Source organism: Coenobita brevimanus, chromosome 17, assembly GCF_032717465.1.
Source record: "Coenobita brevimanus isolate Jiangsu-jjx chromosome 17, ASM3271746v2, whole genome shotgun sequence".
NCBI lineage: Eukaryota > Metazoa > Arthropoda > Malacostraca > Decapoda > Coenobitidae > Coenobita > Coenobita brevimanus.
Window position 1 is genome coordinate 32353350 of NC_136970.1, and position 18405 is coordinate 32371754.

General features: G+C 41.7%; 1 protein-coding gene across 1 annotated transcript in view; it reads left to right on the forward strand.

The window, feature by feature from the left end:
* Nucleotides 1-223: 223 nt before the first annotated feature.
* The window catches only part of LOC145391144 (putative neural-cadherin 2), a 252951-nt gene continuing 234769 nt past the window's right edge, over nt 224-18405 (forward strand). Inside the window, exons 1-3 of the mRNA XM_080265824.1 lie at nt 224-260; nt 7788-7903; nt 12178-12366. Coding sequence (XP_080121950.1) covers nt 224-260; nt 7788-7903; nt 12178-12366 — 342 coding nt within the window. The remainder of the gene's footprint in view (nt 261-7787; nt 7904-12177; nt 12367-18405) is intronic.

An 18405-nucleotide genomic window follows, 5' to 3' on the forward strand; every position in this document is an offset into this window, starting at 1 on the left:
CAATTCTGTTAAAGCGAAATGGTTTCCTAACCAGTCTTGTCTTGCCAGCATTACCATGGAGAGCGGCGTCATCTCCCAGCAGCGACGTCCTGGCCAGGAGGCCGTCTAAATCAACACCTGTCTTGGTGACAATTACCATGATGCTGGAGTGTTAAGAGGGGAGGTCACCTCGTTGTAACAAAGAAATCTCTCTCAAATCTAATCAGTGCTGAATACATGAAGCATGTGTTCAACTCTGGGACGCAAGTGTCATGCTCCCGGTACTTTTTATTTCCAGAAAATGCTATAATGAGGCTTGATATATTATTTATCTAAGAAAGAAGGAATCAGAGGCCAGAAGCCCTCAAGAATGTTTCCCCCTAGAAAAAGCAAAAAACAAGATAACAGAGAGACAAATTAAAGATCAGTTCACTTCGAGATTTCTGGGCACACTGCATTTGAAAGACTGAAGATCATAGACGCCAGGAAATACAGAAGACAGTGGCAGGGGTGACCAATTGCATACATGAAGGACTGGGAGTATCGGTTAACTCTTGCATTAGACAGTTGGGCAGAAAAGGAATGAGCGTTTGTTGCTAGATTGGTGTTACATGCCCGCTGTAGTGGTGGAGGGATGCAAGCAGAAAGTTAAAAGGAGTAGTGACCTTTGAAGTAGCGACAGAAAAGAAATAAAGTTGCAATACTCAGACGAAGAGGACGAAGTTGACAGGAGCCAGTAAGAAGAGGAGAGCTAATAATACTAAAAGCCTTTGACTCCACCTTGTTGAGAAGAGCTGTGTGTGGGAAGCCTCCCCACACATGAGAGATGTACTATATACAGGGGCGAATATATGCGTGTGTAAAGTAAACAACTGTACAGGGGTAAAGAAGTCACGGAGTCCGTTTAGCACATCTAATTTCATGGAAGCTGATTAAAATAATAATAATTATAATAATAATAATAATAATAATAATAATAATAATATGACCTTTTAAACATGTATCCCGAGATATTCAAACCCCAAATATGTTTAAAGATAATACAGGATTCAGTTTGATGTTGTAAAAAAAATAAACGATGCTCTTGTGGAAGATTTTGACGAACTGAAAGATGTAAGAACCGAGTGTTTGAGGCATTAAAATCAACAAGATTACTTTTATTCTAATCAGAGACATGAGCCAAGTCAGACATTAGGTGTGCCATTGCTTCATCCCTTGGTTGTTAATGTAACTGCTTAATGGACGCTGCGGGAAGCGAATGGAAAGATGAAGGGTGGATTCATCATGGTATGAGTGGATAGCGTTAGACGAAAAAGCTTAAAAGGTCACTGATGAATAGAAGAAAGAGAGCTGGTGATAGGACAGAGCCCTGAGGAACACAACTTTTGATAGCTCTAGAAGAACGGTGGCCACCTACAGCGGCAGCATAGAACGACCAGAAAGGAAGCCAGAGATGAGGGCACAGATAGAAGGATAGAAACCAAAAAAGGGCAGTTTGAAAATTGAAGACTTATGCCAGATTCGATCGAAAGACTTAGAGATGTCCCGAAAGGAGGATGACCAGGAGTCTGAAAGGTGGAGGAGAAGATCGCCAGTAGCTAGAGATGAAGGCACAGATAGAAGGACAGAAACCATAGAAGGGTAGTTTAGAAATTAAAGATGTATGCCAGATTCGATCAAAAACCTTTGAGATGTCAAGTGCAATGGAAATGCTTTCGCCTAAGTCCCGAAAAGAGGAGGACCAGGAGTCTAAAATGTGGGTAAGAAGATCGCCAGTGGAGCATCCCTGACGGAACCCGTACTGATGATCAAAATGAAGGTTGCGATGGGAAAGATGCTTTAAAATTATTTTTGTTAATAATATACTTGAAACCTTTTGAAATACAAGTTGTTAAAGCAACCTGGCGATCTTTAGAGGGCTGGAAATGGCCACCTTTCTCTGGGACAGGCTGAATAAGAGCAAACTTCCAGCAAGAGGGAAAGGCACAAGTTGACAAACATAGGCAAAAGAGTTTACCTAGGCAAGGTGTACAAACATAAGTACGAATCTTGAGGGCAACAAGAGAGACCCTATCAGTCCCATATGCCTTGTTAGTACTGAGGCCAGTCATGGCAGAATATAAACCAACTGAGGACATTTTAATGTCAGCCATAAGGAAGTGTCGGGGGGGGGGGGGAGTGATGGAGGAACAGCACCGGAATCGTCTAAGGTGGAATTGGAAGAGAAAGTCTCGCAAAGAGTTCAGCTTTATCCCTAGGAGAAACAGCTACAGAGCCATCAGAGTGGAAAAGAGAAGGGAAAGATAATGATGTGAAGTTGTTAGAAAGTGTTTTGCCAAGGTGCCAGGAGTGGGAAGAATTTTAGTTGGAGAGTTCAGAGCATTTAGTTGAAACGAAATTATTTTTAGCATAGTGAACATTAGCATGATTCCAGGGAGCAGCATAAGAGAGATTAGATTCAGGGGTGGGTTGGCTCCAGTACCTTTTTTACGCCCTCTCCTTGTTGTGAACTGCATTAGAACAACCATTATTAAAGCAAGGTGTTTTTCCATTAGTCACAGAACAAGAGAATGGAATGTATGCTTCAGTGCCCGGGAGAATAACCCCAGTAATGCACAAGATGCACTCAGATGGCTCTTGGAAAGGCAGCAATAATCATTCCAGGGGAAATCAAAGAAGTACTTCCTAAACGCCTGCCAATCAGCAGATCCAAAGTGCCACAGCCATCACCTGTTGGGAGGGTCCACAGGCCTTACTGGAGCAAATAGGACAGGTTGTGATTAGATTGTGATCAGAGGAGCCCAGCGGAGAGAAAGATTAACAGCATAAGCAGAATAATCTCAGTACATATGCTAGATTTTAATTCCGCGTCCACTTTAGGTACACTGGAACCATTAGAAACCTCTGGCTACGAGAACTCATCAGCATTAGGGTACTCAATTAACCCGCCGCATCCCAGCAAATTTTTCGCCAATGACACCCCCCCCAATCCCGTCAGATTTTCGAAAAGTTATTTGTTGGGGGCTAAAACCTCCGTTTTTTATGAGAAACATCGAAAATTCAGAGAGAAAGTGCTCAGTTGAGTTTAGAAACATGGTACCGGTAACAGTACTTTCACCTTGGTACTGTATTCTCTCAGGCCAGTCTCCAGAGATAACGTTTTCTATGGGAGGGGTAACTATTCCAAACCATTCATAGTTGGTTAGCTATTTAATTATTTGGTACGAATTTATATGTAGTACAAGAGTGTATTGGTTTTCAGACAATAATATAGGCGATATAAGCGTTGTTCACTCACCAAACACATCAACATATGGCACCTTATTTTACGACATTACCGCCTCATCACTTCTGCTTCTTTCTTCCTCTGGCTTGTTTCTTCCTTTGTCCTCCACCTCGGGAATCACTTTCGCCTTGAATTTCATCATTGGAGAGACCGTTGTGCGACATGTCTTTACTGGCCAGGTTACTGCTATCAGGTGGGTTGCCGAGAAAATGGCATGCGAGAGGGATGGGGGGATCAGGTGAGGCCAGGCATTATCCCCGCCTGGCGTTGGGTAGAGGAAGGTCTTGCACATAGCCTACCCAAAATCTCCCGTGAAACTTGGAAAAGTGCAAATGACGGACCTCGCAATTGTAAAATGTATGGATACATTGCTGGGTGTCACCGTGACAAAACGTGGCAACGTATCTATACATCGTCGGGACGCCTAGGGTTAATGATACTAAATCCCTCCCACTCGTACCACATCTCGCTTTCATATCGACAGTTGTAATAAATTCATTATGCTTATATCTAGATTTCAGTTTTTCCTGAACTGATGCAAATAATGGGTATAGTACTGTGAATTATAAGATAGAATAGAACAGAGGCCAAACAACACTCCCTGTATATTATGAAACTGCAGCCACATTTGACCTGTGCCTCTGTCAGTGTCATGCATTCAATGAGAAAATCAATTCTTAGCATAAATCACCGTCTGCCCCCACTCTGCGGCACTAATCATTTTCCTTCTGTACTTTACGTATCTGGGGAATGACACGGGTAGGGACGTCTTGACCTCTTCACTCGTAATGCATATTGCATCGTAATTAAGAAGTAATTGCTATAAGTTTGGCTATTCCAGTTTTGTGCATACTTTATCAATATTCTATTATATTACTTTGGAGTTACGTATTGGCTGTGGTGGATAAAAAAAAAAAGAGGGTTCCAGCAAACAATGATATCCTTATTACACTTTACCCTCTTGGCTGTCAAGATTAGTACCGCACTAGGCATTTTCCACGTGTACCCTCTCCCTTGTCTCGCAGCTGGCACCACTCCCTGCTGACATTTGGATGGACAACTTTCCTTATGTCTATCCTACTATAGCTGTCGCCGGAGGTTTTCAGGCGATTACCGGTGTCCAGGATTCAGGTGCACTGATTCTTGTCCACCAGTGCGAATGGGATAGGGCGGAGTCTTGACTTCCCACTGTCACCGGATCGTGCGTTGCCTCCCAGCCAACTGCGTGTGCCAACCGCCATCCAGGAGAATATGTGACCAAATTTCGCTTATATTTTTCCCTGATCCTTCACAGCATCATCCAGTGTCTCATGTTCATCTGGCACGCACAAGACGTTGATGCTGGACTCACGCTCTCTACGGTCCAGCATTTCCAAGAATTGTTGCTGCTTCGTAATAATGTCCTCTTGCTTATCTACTCACGACCTGAGCTCAGCGTTGTACTTGTTTATCTTGCAGTATGGGGGCGTAATCATATCTTTTAACATCTTTATTTCATTCATGACGTCATCAAATCTCTTGTTGATCCTTGTAAACTCTCCATCCACTGCATTAGACGCTAATACATTGTTAAATCGACTTTGTGGATTTTTGTTAGCTGGTGGCTCTGTAACTTCTGAAACTGAAATAGCCGCTTCGTTGTTGTGGATATGATGACGCGATAGGAGATAACCACCTGACGACCCTGGAAGTGTCGGATGTTGGCACAGGTTAGTTTGCGTATGCACAGGTGCAAAGCCTTGGGAGGGGGTGGATTTTTTTTTTTTTTTAATAACAGATCGGAGGAAGGAAAAACAAATGAATAAAAAAAAATAATCCATAGACCAGATTACTGGTGTCCTTTATTCATAAAATATCTGTAACAGTTAGACTTGAACAGCTGTGGGTTGAAATTTGGAGGGAAACAACTCTGGGAAAGCGAGTTCCAGAGAGATGCAGTTCAGGGAATGAAAGAATTCTGATAGGCTGAAGTTCTCCAATATGGCCGAGTGACATTCCAGTCATGAGAGCTACCAGATGCCCGTGTAGCACGAGAGAAGGCATGGAGAGGTGGCACCATGGACGCAACTTCGTCTGAGCATTTGCCAAAAAAAATATATGTAAAATAATGCAAGGGAGGCAACATTCCTTCTTGCTTGCAGGGAAGGTAGTTTATTTGTAATGGCAAATGGATGAGGTGGTTTAAGGCATAAGATTGCACTTTTAGGACCCAGAAAAAAAAAAATCAAATGAGTCACTTTTCACCTATCATCTCCACATCGACCATTGCCATTTAAGTCATTTACTAGCCTGCTCAGGTGCCAAAAGAGGGCATATGTTCACTGATAAACAGTAAAAATCGGGAGCTATCACCCACACGTCTCCTATCGACCGCCCCCCCCCCCACACGCACACAGACACACCAAAACAAGGCTTTATTTTAGTGGGACAACCAGAGAAATTATACCCCCTCTTCCTTATTCTCCCAGATTTCTAAGAGGCCAACCTTCCTAATCTCTCATGTCACACCTTACCAACCCAACTCCAACCTCTGCCTCATCTCTATTCCAGTGAAAGATGGCTGGTCAGATGATGTAGCTCTCTAGTCGTCAGCGAATATTATCCTCCATCCCAACAACACTATTGTCAAAATAACTCCTGCATATAGCCTTGCTCCCAGACTCACCAGCCAGTCTATGCAACATTTATTCCTTCAGCCCAAGCAGCTCAACATCATTCACATGGAGGAGAGAAGTTAATTTCCACTCCTCACAGATTTTCAATTAACCTTCTTACCCGATTTTCAACACCTTGTTGCTCTTTACTCTATAAAATATTCGTATATTGAGCGTTGTGTTTCTTGCTTTCAGTATCTTCAGCGCACATAACATCTTACTATATCCTTTCCCAGTTTCGTAGTTCATTCCTTTCTTTACAGTGACTTGAATGTTACATTCATTCTCCTGACAAGTATTTATATCAAGCGTTGGGAAAGCCATTCGTGGTTAAAACCATATCCATCACACCCTATGGCCAGACGATTGTATAATAAAGATTTTATTTATTGTCGATTTGTTTTTACCTGAAGGAACTGAACCATTTCCACAACTTGAATACAAAGTAGCATTTAAATGAAATTTGATGAACCTTAATTATGAGGCAGGATTGAGTTTACTTGGCTAGTCGTCAAATCGACCCACCAATCTGACTACACTTGACCATCACCTGAGCTGAAAGGGGTTGGGGATCTTTGTAGTAGTAGTAATAGTAGTATTAGTTGTAGTAGTAGGAGGAGGAGGAGCAACAGTAGTAGTTACGAGAGAGGGCAAGGCCCTTGCGGTTCTCTCAAGTAGTGGCATTTTTTCACACATGAGAGGCCCAACCCGGCCCGTCCCGACCGTAACGCTTTTGAGAAGTTTATATCTCATCAACCACAGTGCAGATCACTGCGTGGTTTGCATCATATGATAGCCCAATTCTTTACGATTTGTTTTGACAGGTTTCATCACACCCAGGCGGTGCATGTGGCACGTGACACGCCCCATGAGCAGCATGTCGAAAATCTTCAAAAGTGCGCCACAGGCCTGACAGTTTGCCGTATGGGCATGAAACTTGGTACAGTAGGTAGATAGTCATCAATTTACTCTAGGTATCCTCGGAGTGCAAGGCAACATTTCTATGCTTTCGGATTTAAATTGCCTTGTTCGTACCTCGCCGACCAAGGCATTTTACTGGTAGTAGTAGTAGTGGTAGTGGTAGCAGCAGCAGCAGCAGTTGCAAACCCAGATTCAGCTGATTGTGAATCGGATGGACTGCGGCCTTAATTTCCTCTCCTCCGGGAGTCCACCATCGTCATTTTGGGGGATAGGGACGTCTATCTATCTATCTATTGCCAGACGCCTCAATCCCGTTTGGGGTGGCCACAAACAAATCGCCTCCAAGTCGCCCTGTCCCCCGCCATTTCACTGCCCTGCTCCCAACTCACACCCCCCTCTCTCATATACCTCTCCACCCCATCCCTCCATCTCATCCTCGGCCTCCCCCTCCCTCTTCCCCCTTCCACCTCACTCACATACACTCTCTTCGTCAGTCTTTCACCCTCCATCCTCTCCACATGGCCAAACCACCTCAGTGTGTTCCTCATAACGCTTCCTATCACATCCACATCCACACCACAACTCTCCTTTATATCCTCATTCGTCAGCCTGTCTCTCCACGTGACTCCACAGGCTCCTCTTAAATAACTCATTTCCACTGCTCTCACTCTTGACTTGTGTCCTTCCAACAATGTCCAAGCTTCACTTCCGTAGGTTAGAGTTGGTATCACAATACTGTCATGTAGTAAAGGCGTTTATTGAACGAGGTAGTTGGTCCCTCTGGATATATCAGTGCTACCACATGAAGACGTCCCTCTCCAAGTTAAAAAAAATGTGCTGTATTTCTTAAGATGTATGCAATAGCCATGAATTCCCTGCACACAGTAAAAATGTCTATTGCATTCTTGGTGCTGCCTGACGATTTAATCACGTGACTTTCCCCCCAGACCAGCCAGTGGAGTACGTGATCAAAGACGGCGATGAGGATGGACTATTTACTCTGGATAGTGCCACAGGGGTACTATCCTTCACACAGCCACTGGACTACGAACACAAGAGCCAGGTCAGTAGTACTAGTGCTGGTGGTGGTGGTAGTGGTGGTGGTAATGATGGTGTAGTACAAGCAATAGTAGTAGTAGTAGTAGTAATAGTAGTAGTAGTAGTAGAAGTAGTGATAGTAGTAGTGGTAGTAGTAGTAGTACGAGGAGGAGGAGCAGGAGGATTCGTTGTGTGATACGAAGTAGTTATAGCAGTCGTAGTAACTCGGAAGCACTCAAGAGCACATACCTCCCCCAGTGCCATTGCCATTAAAAAGGATCCGGATCCGGATCCGTGGTGATACTGTGTGGAATACATAGGATCCGGATCCGCCCAAAATTTAATCAATTGTTCCTTGACCCATGGCCCACTCTTCCACAAAATTTTATTGAAATTCATTGAGAACTTTTGGAGATTTTGTGCTGGATACATAGCTTCTGCATCCGGATCTGGATCTTTTATCAATTCTTTCTTGGCCCATGGCCCACCGTTCCACAAAACTTCATTGTAATTCATTGAGAACTTTTGGAGATATTGTGCGAGTTACTCCGGATCCGGATCTGCTCCAAAATTTAATCAGTTCTTTCTTGGCCCATGGCCCACCGTTCCACAAAATTTAGTTGAAATTATTTGAGAACTTTTGGAGACAAACATAACCTCCTCCAACTTGGTTGGTGGACGTAAAAAGACTATAAGGTTCTAGACTCAGGGGACAATAGGCATCAGTAACGTGAATAAATACAGTAGGAGGAGTAATATTTGCTGTTTTTTAGATGCTTAAGTGTATGAAGATAAACCAGGATTCCAGGGGGACTTGAATGATGTGGGAGTGATTCTGTTGCTCATATAACTATGATGTTGATAGTCCTCCAACTTTCTTTCTTTCGCGTTTCTTGTTTCTGGATTTAACCCCATAGCATCCACAGGTGAGAAAAAGGACAATATGATGACGATGATGACTGCTTGTGATACTTATGGCAATAGCTCTGCTTGGATGGTCACGATTGTTGAAGTTGTAGATAAAGTATTAGTAATATCAGAGGCATCAGTTGTAAAACCGTTAGCAATTTCCTGCACTGTGAATTGTTTCTGTAATTGTAATAGCATGACAATAACAACATTAACATGATCCTTAACAAATGGTGCCAGGCACAACAAACCTCGCCAGACAGCAGTTATTTTATTGCTGCTAAATACTTAATCGTTACTGTCACTTATTGACAATACACAATTGAAGTCTAAGGTAATGGCGCAAATGTTTTCAAGTTAGCCATCTGAAAATCTGTGATCTTGCGTTTGACCATTCATGGTCACTTAAGGTCAGAGTTCATGGTGCCAAGTGAAAGCCCATATGAGACTTTTTATATGTTGATAATAGTAAATATGCTTTCAACGAGTTTCGAGTTATAGCCCCTTGAATATGCGTGACCTTGAGTTCGACCTTTCAAGGTCACTTATGGTCAAAGATCATGGTACCAATTAAAAACTCATATGGGACTTCCCGTGTGTTGATAATAGTAATTATCTCTCTATCTTCAACCAGTTTCGAGTTATAGCCTCCTGAAAATCTGTGACTTTGACTTTGACCTTTGAAGGTCACTCAAGGTCAAAAGTCATGGGGCCAAACGAAAGCACATATTACGAGTTCATGTATGTTTTCAATAGTAAATATCTCTATCTTCATCCGGTCTCAAGTTATAGCCCTTTGAAACTCCATGACCTTGATTTTGACCTTTTAGTGTCACTTGATTACCTCCAAAATTTAATTGCCTTCTTCTGGGACCAATGCCCACATATTCTGAAAGTTTCATGCAATTTCATTCATCCGTTTTTCCGTAATGTTGCTAACAAATAAACAAACAAACGACCAAAAACAATACCTTGGCGGACTCCGTCCTGGCGAGAAAGTAACAGCAATACCCAATAGTTATATACTACCAACACAAAGAGCTTTCAGTGGTAGCTGTGCTAGTGATGATGGTACTTGTGTAAGTCAATCAATCACCTTTATTTCGTAATAAAATTACAGAGATAAGAGGCTTGTTATGCTTGATATAATTTTGTTTCTAGGTTTGATACTATACATTACGTGATTTAAAAGTTAATGGTGCCTTCTCCTTCAAAGAAAAGAATAAAATAAAATAAAAACACAAAGTGAAATCTCAATAAAAATGTGGGAACATAAAATGTGCTGAATATTATGTTCAGTTAAAAACATAATTTAAAACAATATTGAAAAATTATTAAGACTGAGGTAGTTGTATTAGTGGTAGTTGTTGTGGTAGTGTCATTGTGGTAGTGGTAGTGGTAGTTGTAATGGTGGTAGTGGTAATTCTGGTAGTGGGGGTTGTGGTAGTAGTTGCTGTACTCGTAGTAGTTGAAATGATAATTGTGGTAGTGGTAGACGTCTTAGTGTCGGTAGTTGATGCAGAAGTGATCTTCGTAGTTGTGGTAGTGATAGCTTACTTGTGGCAGTGGTGGTTGTGGCCTTAATGGAGGGAGGCGAGAATGTATGTAATTGTTGTGGGCGTACTATTCACTCCAATAATTATATAATTATGTCCCCCCTTCACTCACAGTAAAATCTGGTAGTGAGGATGGTGGTGGAAATGGAGGTGGTAATGGGTGTGGTAGCAGTGGTTCTTGCAGTGGTGTTAACGGGGGCAATTGTAGTGATGATTTTAGCGGTGGTAGTAGCAGATGCGATGGCTGTAGTGGATACTAGCGAACGAGAACAGCGAGCGAGGCGATGTTTACTCAAGGTTCAGCTGAGTAATGAGCGACCCGACACGACACGGCCCGACTGCTATGGTTTTCAGAAGCTAATAACTTCTACAATGTGAAATAGAGAAGAGATTCTGTCAGCAGGTAGTAGATACATTCAGTAAATTTTGTTTTTAGCCATAAATTTACATATGAGACCAAAGAAACCCCATGGAATCTTAGCTTTCCAAGGAAGTGTACCGAGAGCCTCAAATGACATGGTCCACTATGAAACTGGATTTAAAAAAAAAAAATCCTGTTTCAGCACCATGTTTTCTTGCTTGTATTCTAACAATTAAATATCGGATATTCCGCTCATAATATTGGATGAACGTATTATCTATGTTTAAGGGGTGAAAGCAGCAAGGGTAATCGCCCCATTTCTGGGTTTTATCATTCGATTAATGGTCAAGCGTTTACCCATGTAGCGCGTTGACATGGAAAGTAAGGAGCAGAGAACTGAACATTGCTCGCGTGATAAATGAAACGGCGCTTCGTTATATGCACATCCAGGGAGAAAACGTGAGAAAATAAATAATTTAATTCAATTATTCTTCTGTTTTTGTTCAACTGCCTCACCAATAATGCTGAAAGTTTATACCAAGAAGGCATATGTATAAACGCTCGCTCGCTCATCACGCGTTCACAAAGCGCATTTACTGGTATTAGTGGTGGTGTCGCAGTAATGAGGATGGTTTTCATGCAGTTGGCAGTGATGGTAAGTGTTGATAATTAAGGAGACGGTAGTGGTGGCTGTGGTGAAAGCAGGATTGATGGTACTGTAATGGTGGTTGTGGTAATTGTAACAGAGGTGACTTTAGTAGTGGTGGTAGCTGCACTGGTAGTAGCTGTGGTGGTAGTGGTAGCTGTTGCAGGATTAGTGTTGGCAGAGGTGGTAGGACCTATGATATTGGTAAATTTAGAGTCCAACCCACAATAGCCGCATTAGGAATATCTGACCCAATATGACCCTTTAAATTGTACGAAATGGCATTACTCTATAATAATGTTCCACGTACATTAAAGGTTTACATTATATATTACACATAAACACTGATAAGCACAGAGGTAAGTAAAACAAAGGTGAGCTGAAAAATTACATGCAGTCAATATTAACATGAAACTCTCAGAATACAGAAGTAACAAAATTACTCTGAAATCATAAATAAAAATTCATACGATTACCTTCAATAACTTTTAAGTAATATAACCGGAATGATAACATTAACTAAATTACTCCGCCCTATCCCCTGGATAAAAAAAAAAAAAAAAAGGTTGAAAAGGTAGACATTATAAAGGTAAAATATACACATATAGCGAATGACCAGTAATAGAAAACTGGCTACACAATAACCCTGTGTTTCTGTTTTATGTATGATTACGGAACATTTCTTTCGTCGTGACGCTGTACTCAGCCTACATAGCTTGTAGAATATCTGAAGTGAGGCAGCAAAATGGCAGTAGTTACACTGTTGTAGATATATTTTTTTCCCTTCAGTATTCCCAGATCTAATATATATTTTTTCCTATTCACAGTACGAACTCCTAGTGGCCGCCCGAGCGGTGGATGATGATGGTGATAATGCAAATCGTAGTGAGAGTGAGGCTAGGGTGGTGGTACGTGTGGTGGACGTGAATGAGTATCCACCAACCTTCCCTTCTACTCTACACCAAACACAGATTACAGAAGAGGATGACAGTAATCTGCCCAAGCCCATTTTGAAGGTCAGGTCACTTTCTCGTTTCTTTATATACTTTCGTTACCTTATTTTTTCTGAAATTTACACTTTTAAACGTTAATTCTTACTTTCTGGCGCCTTAAAATGTCTAATACTTGCTTCCAGATACATTTTCACACACGTTCACAATACCTTCCCTCACCCACTTCTTCATTCATATATACAATCATTCAAATAGTCATCAACTTCCAGAATTTTTCAAACAGCTTCAGAAATTCATTATTTTCAGATGTTCAGAGATCCACTCTCTCAGTTTATTTATTTATTTATTTTTTCCCGGCACATATTTTCAGGCACCCTCTCTCTTTCATTTTCAGGCGCTTCACTCTTAAGCAATAATTCGCTCATCTTGCAAATATTAAGCATTCATTTTCAGATACCTTCATTTTCTCTGTGTATCTGTGTGAATCTTTGTCGGTCTGTTTCTGTAAAACCATGCAACACTCCCTGAATAACTTTACAGATTGCAGCTAACCAACTGAGACTGCCGTTGGAGTTTACCTTATGGTCATTCGTTTGCATTTTTCCCCTTTTACTTACAACTAATATCAATCCCATCATTCGAAAGTCTATCATTCATCAAGCATTTCCCTCCTTCACTCTCAGTTAATTGCCATACCCAAAGGAGTGGCCCAATATCGTGCTTCTACGTAGCTGTGTTATTCCCTCACTCACTCACTCACTCACACACTGGATTACTATACACTGCTGAAGACCTGGGTCCACACCTTCTGGGAGGAGTGCTATGAAAACAATACTTTGCATGTTGGTAGACCTCCCTCTGGATTTAGGAGGCAACTTTTGGGTATCCAACACAAAACCGTTTGGTACTGCCAGTTTTTACCAGGAAACATGAATTTTTACACTTTGGTAGGGCTTCACTCGCGCCAGGTTAAAAACATGGTGGAACCCCCTAGGGCTGCCCCCATTGCGGGGCGGCCCCCAATAGTCTTGGACAAAATCGTTATGCATTGATAAAGTTTTAACTGAAGAACCTGAAATTTTGTATGTTGATAGATGTTCGCTCTGGTCACATTTTGGAGAAGGTGGAAGTAGCAAGGGTAGCCACTCAAAGAGGAGGCTGCGACCCCCGGGTGTACTGGCAAGGCCATTATGCACGACCATAGTTTTATCCAAAGAAGACGAAATTTGGCTTGTTGATAGGTGTTTACAACTGCGACATTTTAGCCTGGGTGGGACCCTCGATAACCAAACTCCATGGGGGGAAGTGAAGAGGGTCGGCTCCCAGGGGAAAAATTTTTTCTATCTAAAGACATGAAATTTTCCCACTGGTAAATATTTACCAGGGCTATGTTTTAAGCAGAGTGAGACCGCAAAAGACCACTCCCATTGGGGAGGGCGGCCTTCAGGGGTCCAGCCAAAACCTTTAATTACCGTCATGGTCTTGAACCAAGGAACACAAAATTCTGCATACAGGTTGACGTTCATCTCGGCCATGTTTTAAGCAGAAACTGACCCCAGATGCCCCCTTCCCCGGATGAGACTTTACCTGGTGGATGCCGAGGCCGTGGTTCTTACATTGACACACGAGATTTTGCATGGTGATAGAGCTTATAGTTGGACCCTCTTCTTTACCCCCGTAAATAATTACTTCTTTCTCCTTACAATACTCAAGAGGCGGGTGTGGCTATAGAAGGTGTCCCTTTCCTTTTATCTTTTTACACCACCAGTCTAATGGTGTCTTTTATTCTATCTTTTCAACCGACATATTACCGTTCGGTTTAGGAAACTCTTCTTGTAGTATCTTCTTTTAAGCCTTTCTTGTAAGTGCTGCCTGTTTACTTAAATTTGGCAACACACAGACTATTACATTAGCAGTGAGAGGGTTGCACACACACACACACACACACACACACACACACACACACACACACACACACACACACACACACACACACACACACACACACACACACACACACACACACACACACACACACACACACACACACGAAAAATGTAGTTCACATACTTTTTAGTATTGAAAAGAATGGCTTCAACTTACAAGCTGTGCAATACATTTTTCTTTACTCAGCATTTTTCCTTGACCTCTATTTCTTCGTGGTCTTTCTCTCTATCCTTCATTTTATTAATTCAATCAAAATTTCTTTGGGGAAAAAACTTCCTGGGTGGTTCAGTCTTGGCAAAATGTGTGTGTCTGTCTTGTCGAAGAGGACAAAACAAATCACCCAATCCCAACTTTAATTAGCTCCTTCCGTGCTTTTTTTTCTGTCTCTCTCTCTACTTTGGCCGAAAATTGTCTTGCATGCCATTTGTAACAATAGATTAACACTAGAATATGATATTAGTAACGAAGAAGTGCTGTATGAAGGCTGTTGAGCCGAAACATTGTACAGTATTTTTCTGTCCCTGAGTTACGTGAAATAAACTATGAAAGGGCGAGAATCTGGGCCATATTAACCTTCCGGAACCTAGTAACGGATGACGGTTGGGGTCGTTTTCAGGTCTTAAGTAAGAAGGGATCCACTGAGCTTCGCGACGATGAGGCGATAGAGGACTCTTAGTACCCTCCCCACCAGATTGAATGCACAACCCTGGACAATAGAAGGTTGATGTGAAATAACTACAGAACTGAGAGAGTAATGTTGTTATGTGAGTGACTGAAGAAACACTTAATCTCTCTAGTACGAGGACACGTGTTTAAAATATCTCTCCATCGATGACGTATTTGTAGTTAATTTGTCCTACTTTACCTTAAGAGAATGTTCTTTTATAACTGGAGGAGTTAGATATAGCCTTAATAAGCCCCCTAACAACAACAGATCCTTCCCTAATCTGAGTAAAAATCGTCTGGTGCTATCTAGAAGAAACTAAAATTCATGCGCCACTGGTCGACAGGGCTAATTTCCTTTGTTTCTCCTCCCATCTTGTATAAATGATCTCTCTCTCTCTCTCCCGAAGATTAATAAGAGCCTCCATTAATCCTTCACCATAATTATCATTTTTCTATTGCACCACTAAACCATATTATTCCTCACAGAAAGGACATCATAGTCAGGCAGCTAACCTCTTTTCAGAGTAGATATATCATACTTTTTTACAAACTTCGAAATACTCTACTGGACATCTAAGTCAGGTCCGTATGCGAATACTAGGTGTCATCGCAGGCATCCTAACACCTAGTCACTAGCGATTTATTTTACATATTTCAGTTTGATATGCAGTAATTGCAGTATATATCATTTCAAATTCGACATCAGTTTTCATCGGTAACATACACGAGGGTAAAGAGATGTGATGTACAGGACAAATCGCTAAGGAAATCGTATTACGTAATCTCCAAAGCCACATCGATTAGAGTCCTTACACCCACCCCATTAACTCAGAAGATAAAGTTGTATTGTCAGATGTCGTTGCCATACTTTCACTTGCATTTGACTGTAGATTATTCACATCATGGTCGCGTCTTCTCAAGCACTGTACTGGCCATGTGGAGAGAATGAAGGAAATATTGACTATGAAAAAAAAGTGGAGGAGGAAGGAGGAAGGGAAACCGAGATGAAATGAAGGGATGGCATGAAGAGGTATATGAGTGAAAGGGTGTGAGTTGGAGAGAACCGTCTGATGGTAGAGGACAGGAGGATGTGGAGACGGTTGGTTTATGGCCTCCCATTATCATATTAAGGTGTCTGGAGATAGACAGATAGGGATAGAATCATGTTATTACCTACTGAGAAAATTATGTAATCAGTAGCCACTAGTACGATTAACAGTAAATACAGTGAAGAATTCTGCATTAGTAATTTGTGATCTTTTCTTACATATATTATGAAAGAAAAGTGTCTTGGAATATGCACGGATTGTGTGAGGACAGGTGATATCAACGACCCACTCTCGCATGGAATATATTCACAAGTGCTAGCTTTTGGATATCAGAGTTTTAAATTTGAGAATATGCATTATATGTTATACTAGATAACGCCACGATATTGTGTTCATCTGGCAATGGTCATAATAGCCTGGGAGTATTAGTACTGTTGTAGTAATCACGTTACACATACATTTATGCGATGCAGTTTATACGCTTCATACAAGTTTATCGAATAATTTTTTTTTTTTTTAAATGTGTCTATCTGTCTGACCATCGGTGAAATTAAGGGAGAACTATCTAGAGCAGTGATTCCCAACCTTTATACATTGGAGGAACGCCTGAAACAATTATTCAAATCCCAGGGAACCCCTACCTATTATATATATATATATATATATATATATATATATATATATATATATATATATATATATATATATATATATACGGTTCATGACTGAAAAAGAATTATTATTTTTGAGCCTGGTACTGTTACTAAAACTGTATTTCAGTTTATTTTATTTCTTTATTTTTATTGATTTATTTCATTATTTTTCGCGGCACCCCTGATGATGGTCTGCAGAACCCTGGTTGGGAATTACTGATCTTGAGTGCTCCAAAGGGGTCTAACACGGGTAACTTTCTACTGGGAAGTTAACGGTATTGTTCAGAGTTACTGAAGTAGCTCCCCTGATTGTCAAAAATCTAACTATTTAAGTCTACATGATGGAGCTTGGTGCCTATTTAGTCTAGAATTCGTAACTTCCTCCAACACCCATAACAACAGTACAGCGTAAAAATCACTATATCAAGTAAATATGGTGGACTTTGGTGGCCGGGTGGGTAGGGTGGTGGGTGCATGGGTCAGATGGGTGGGTAGATGGGTGGGATGGGCATGAGAAAGAGGTGGGGGGGGGGCAGAACTGAGTGGGCGAGGTGGGTCAGGTTGGGGCAGCGTGGGTGGGAGAGTGGATGACCGGGATGGGAGGAGAGGTGGGTGAGTGGGCATGGTGGGTGGGTGGATGGATGAGAAGGATGGGTGAATGGATAATGGGCAAGTACGTGTAGGTTAGTGGAGTGAATAAGTCCATTATTAGAACTGGTCAGTGGGAAATGTATCCCTGGGGAAATGGGCCCATAATGAACATAGGTACGACGGGTAAAATGGGAACATGGGGGTCGTTTCCCACTGCGCTGGGGTCGGGGGGGCTCAGGGTCCCAGGCAGATCCAGTATGTACGGTATTTTTTTTTTTTTTTTTACCCACGTAACGCCAGGAACCCTGCAAGTACAAGTCAGAATTTCCAATGCCCCTGGTATTTCTGCTACGGTCTCAGTGGCGAACACCTGCTTGGTAGGAGGTATTAATGTGACCTCTCAAGGGCCAGAATTGCAGTGAACTTTCCAGTTTCCAGATTAAACTCCCTGGCTAACCCAAACACCTGGCCATAGGAGCCACATAAATTTACACAGGTACACACGAACATTCACTCTCCCAGTACACGCACCCAGAGTACACTCAAACCCGAACTCACTCTCAACATTGCAGTGCAGTGCTATGCAACTGAAGTGTCTTGTACTGAACTCATATGTAATAATGAACTTGACTGTGTACTCTGCTTCTGTGTCACATGAATATTAATACATAAAAGCCGGATGATTTTTGTCATCCTGTGCTATAAACCTAAACTGTCACCATTAACCTTCTCATGCTAGGGAAAACTCGAGTATCCTAATCCAGCTCACGTCAAGCTTTTTTACTAGGCAGAGAGTGAGATATACGAGGCTGGGAGAGCTAATATTTCCCTTTTGTGTTTTATGTGCAGTGTATATCGCTGTCAGAGAAACAAGCATAAACGAAAATACTAGGGTGTGATATGCACAGTGCAGGACAGTCCATATAGTGTGCATATCAATTCATGTGTTTCAGGAGAGGCTCAGTCAGTGGTATTAGTATTTACCCTCCATCATTTCCTGTTTCCCATAATCCATCTCTTGTTGTATACTGTCTGTTTTCAACCGTCCGCTGTTCCACTGATTGCTGAATGGATTAGAAATTTCACGAAGCAGTCAAAATATCTAGGCTCCTCACACCGGCAGACTGAATCGTCAACGCAACACACAAGAATTAGGATGCGTAGTATATGAAAGAAAAATTTTGGAACCTCCTTAA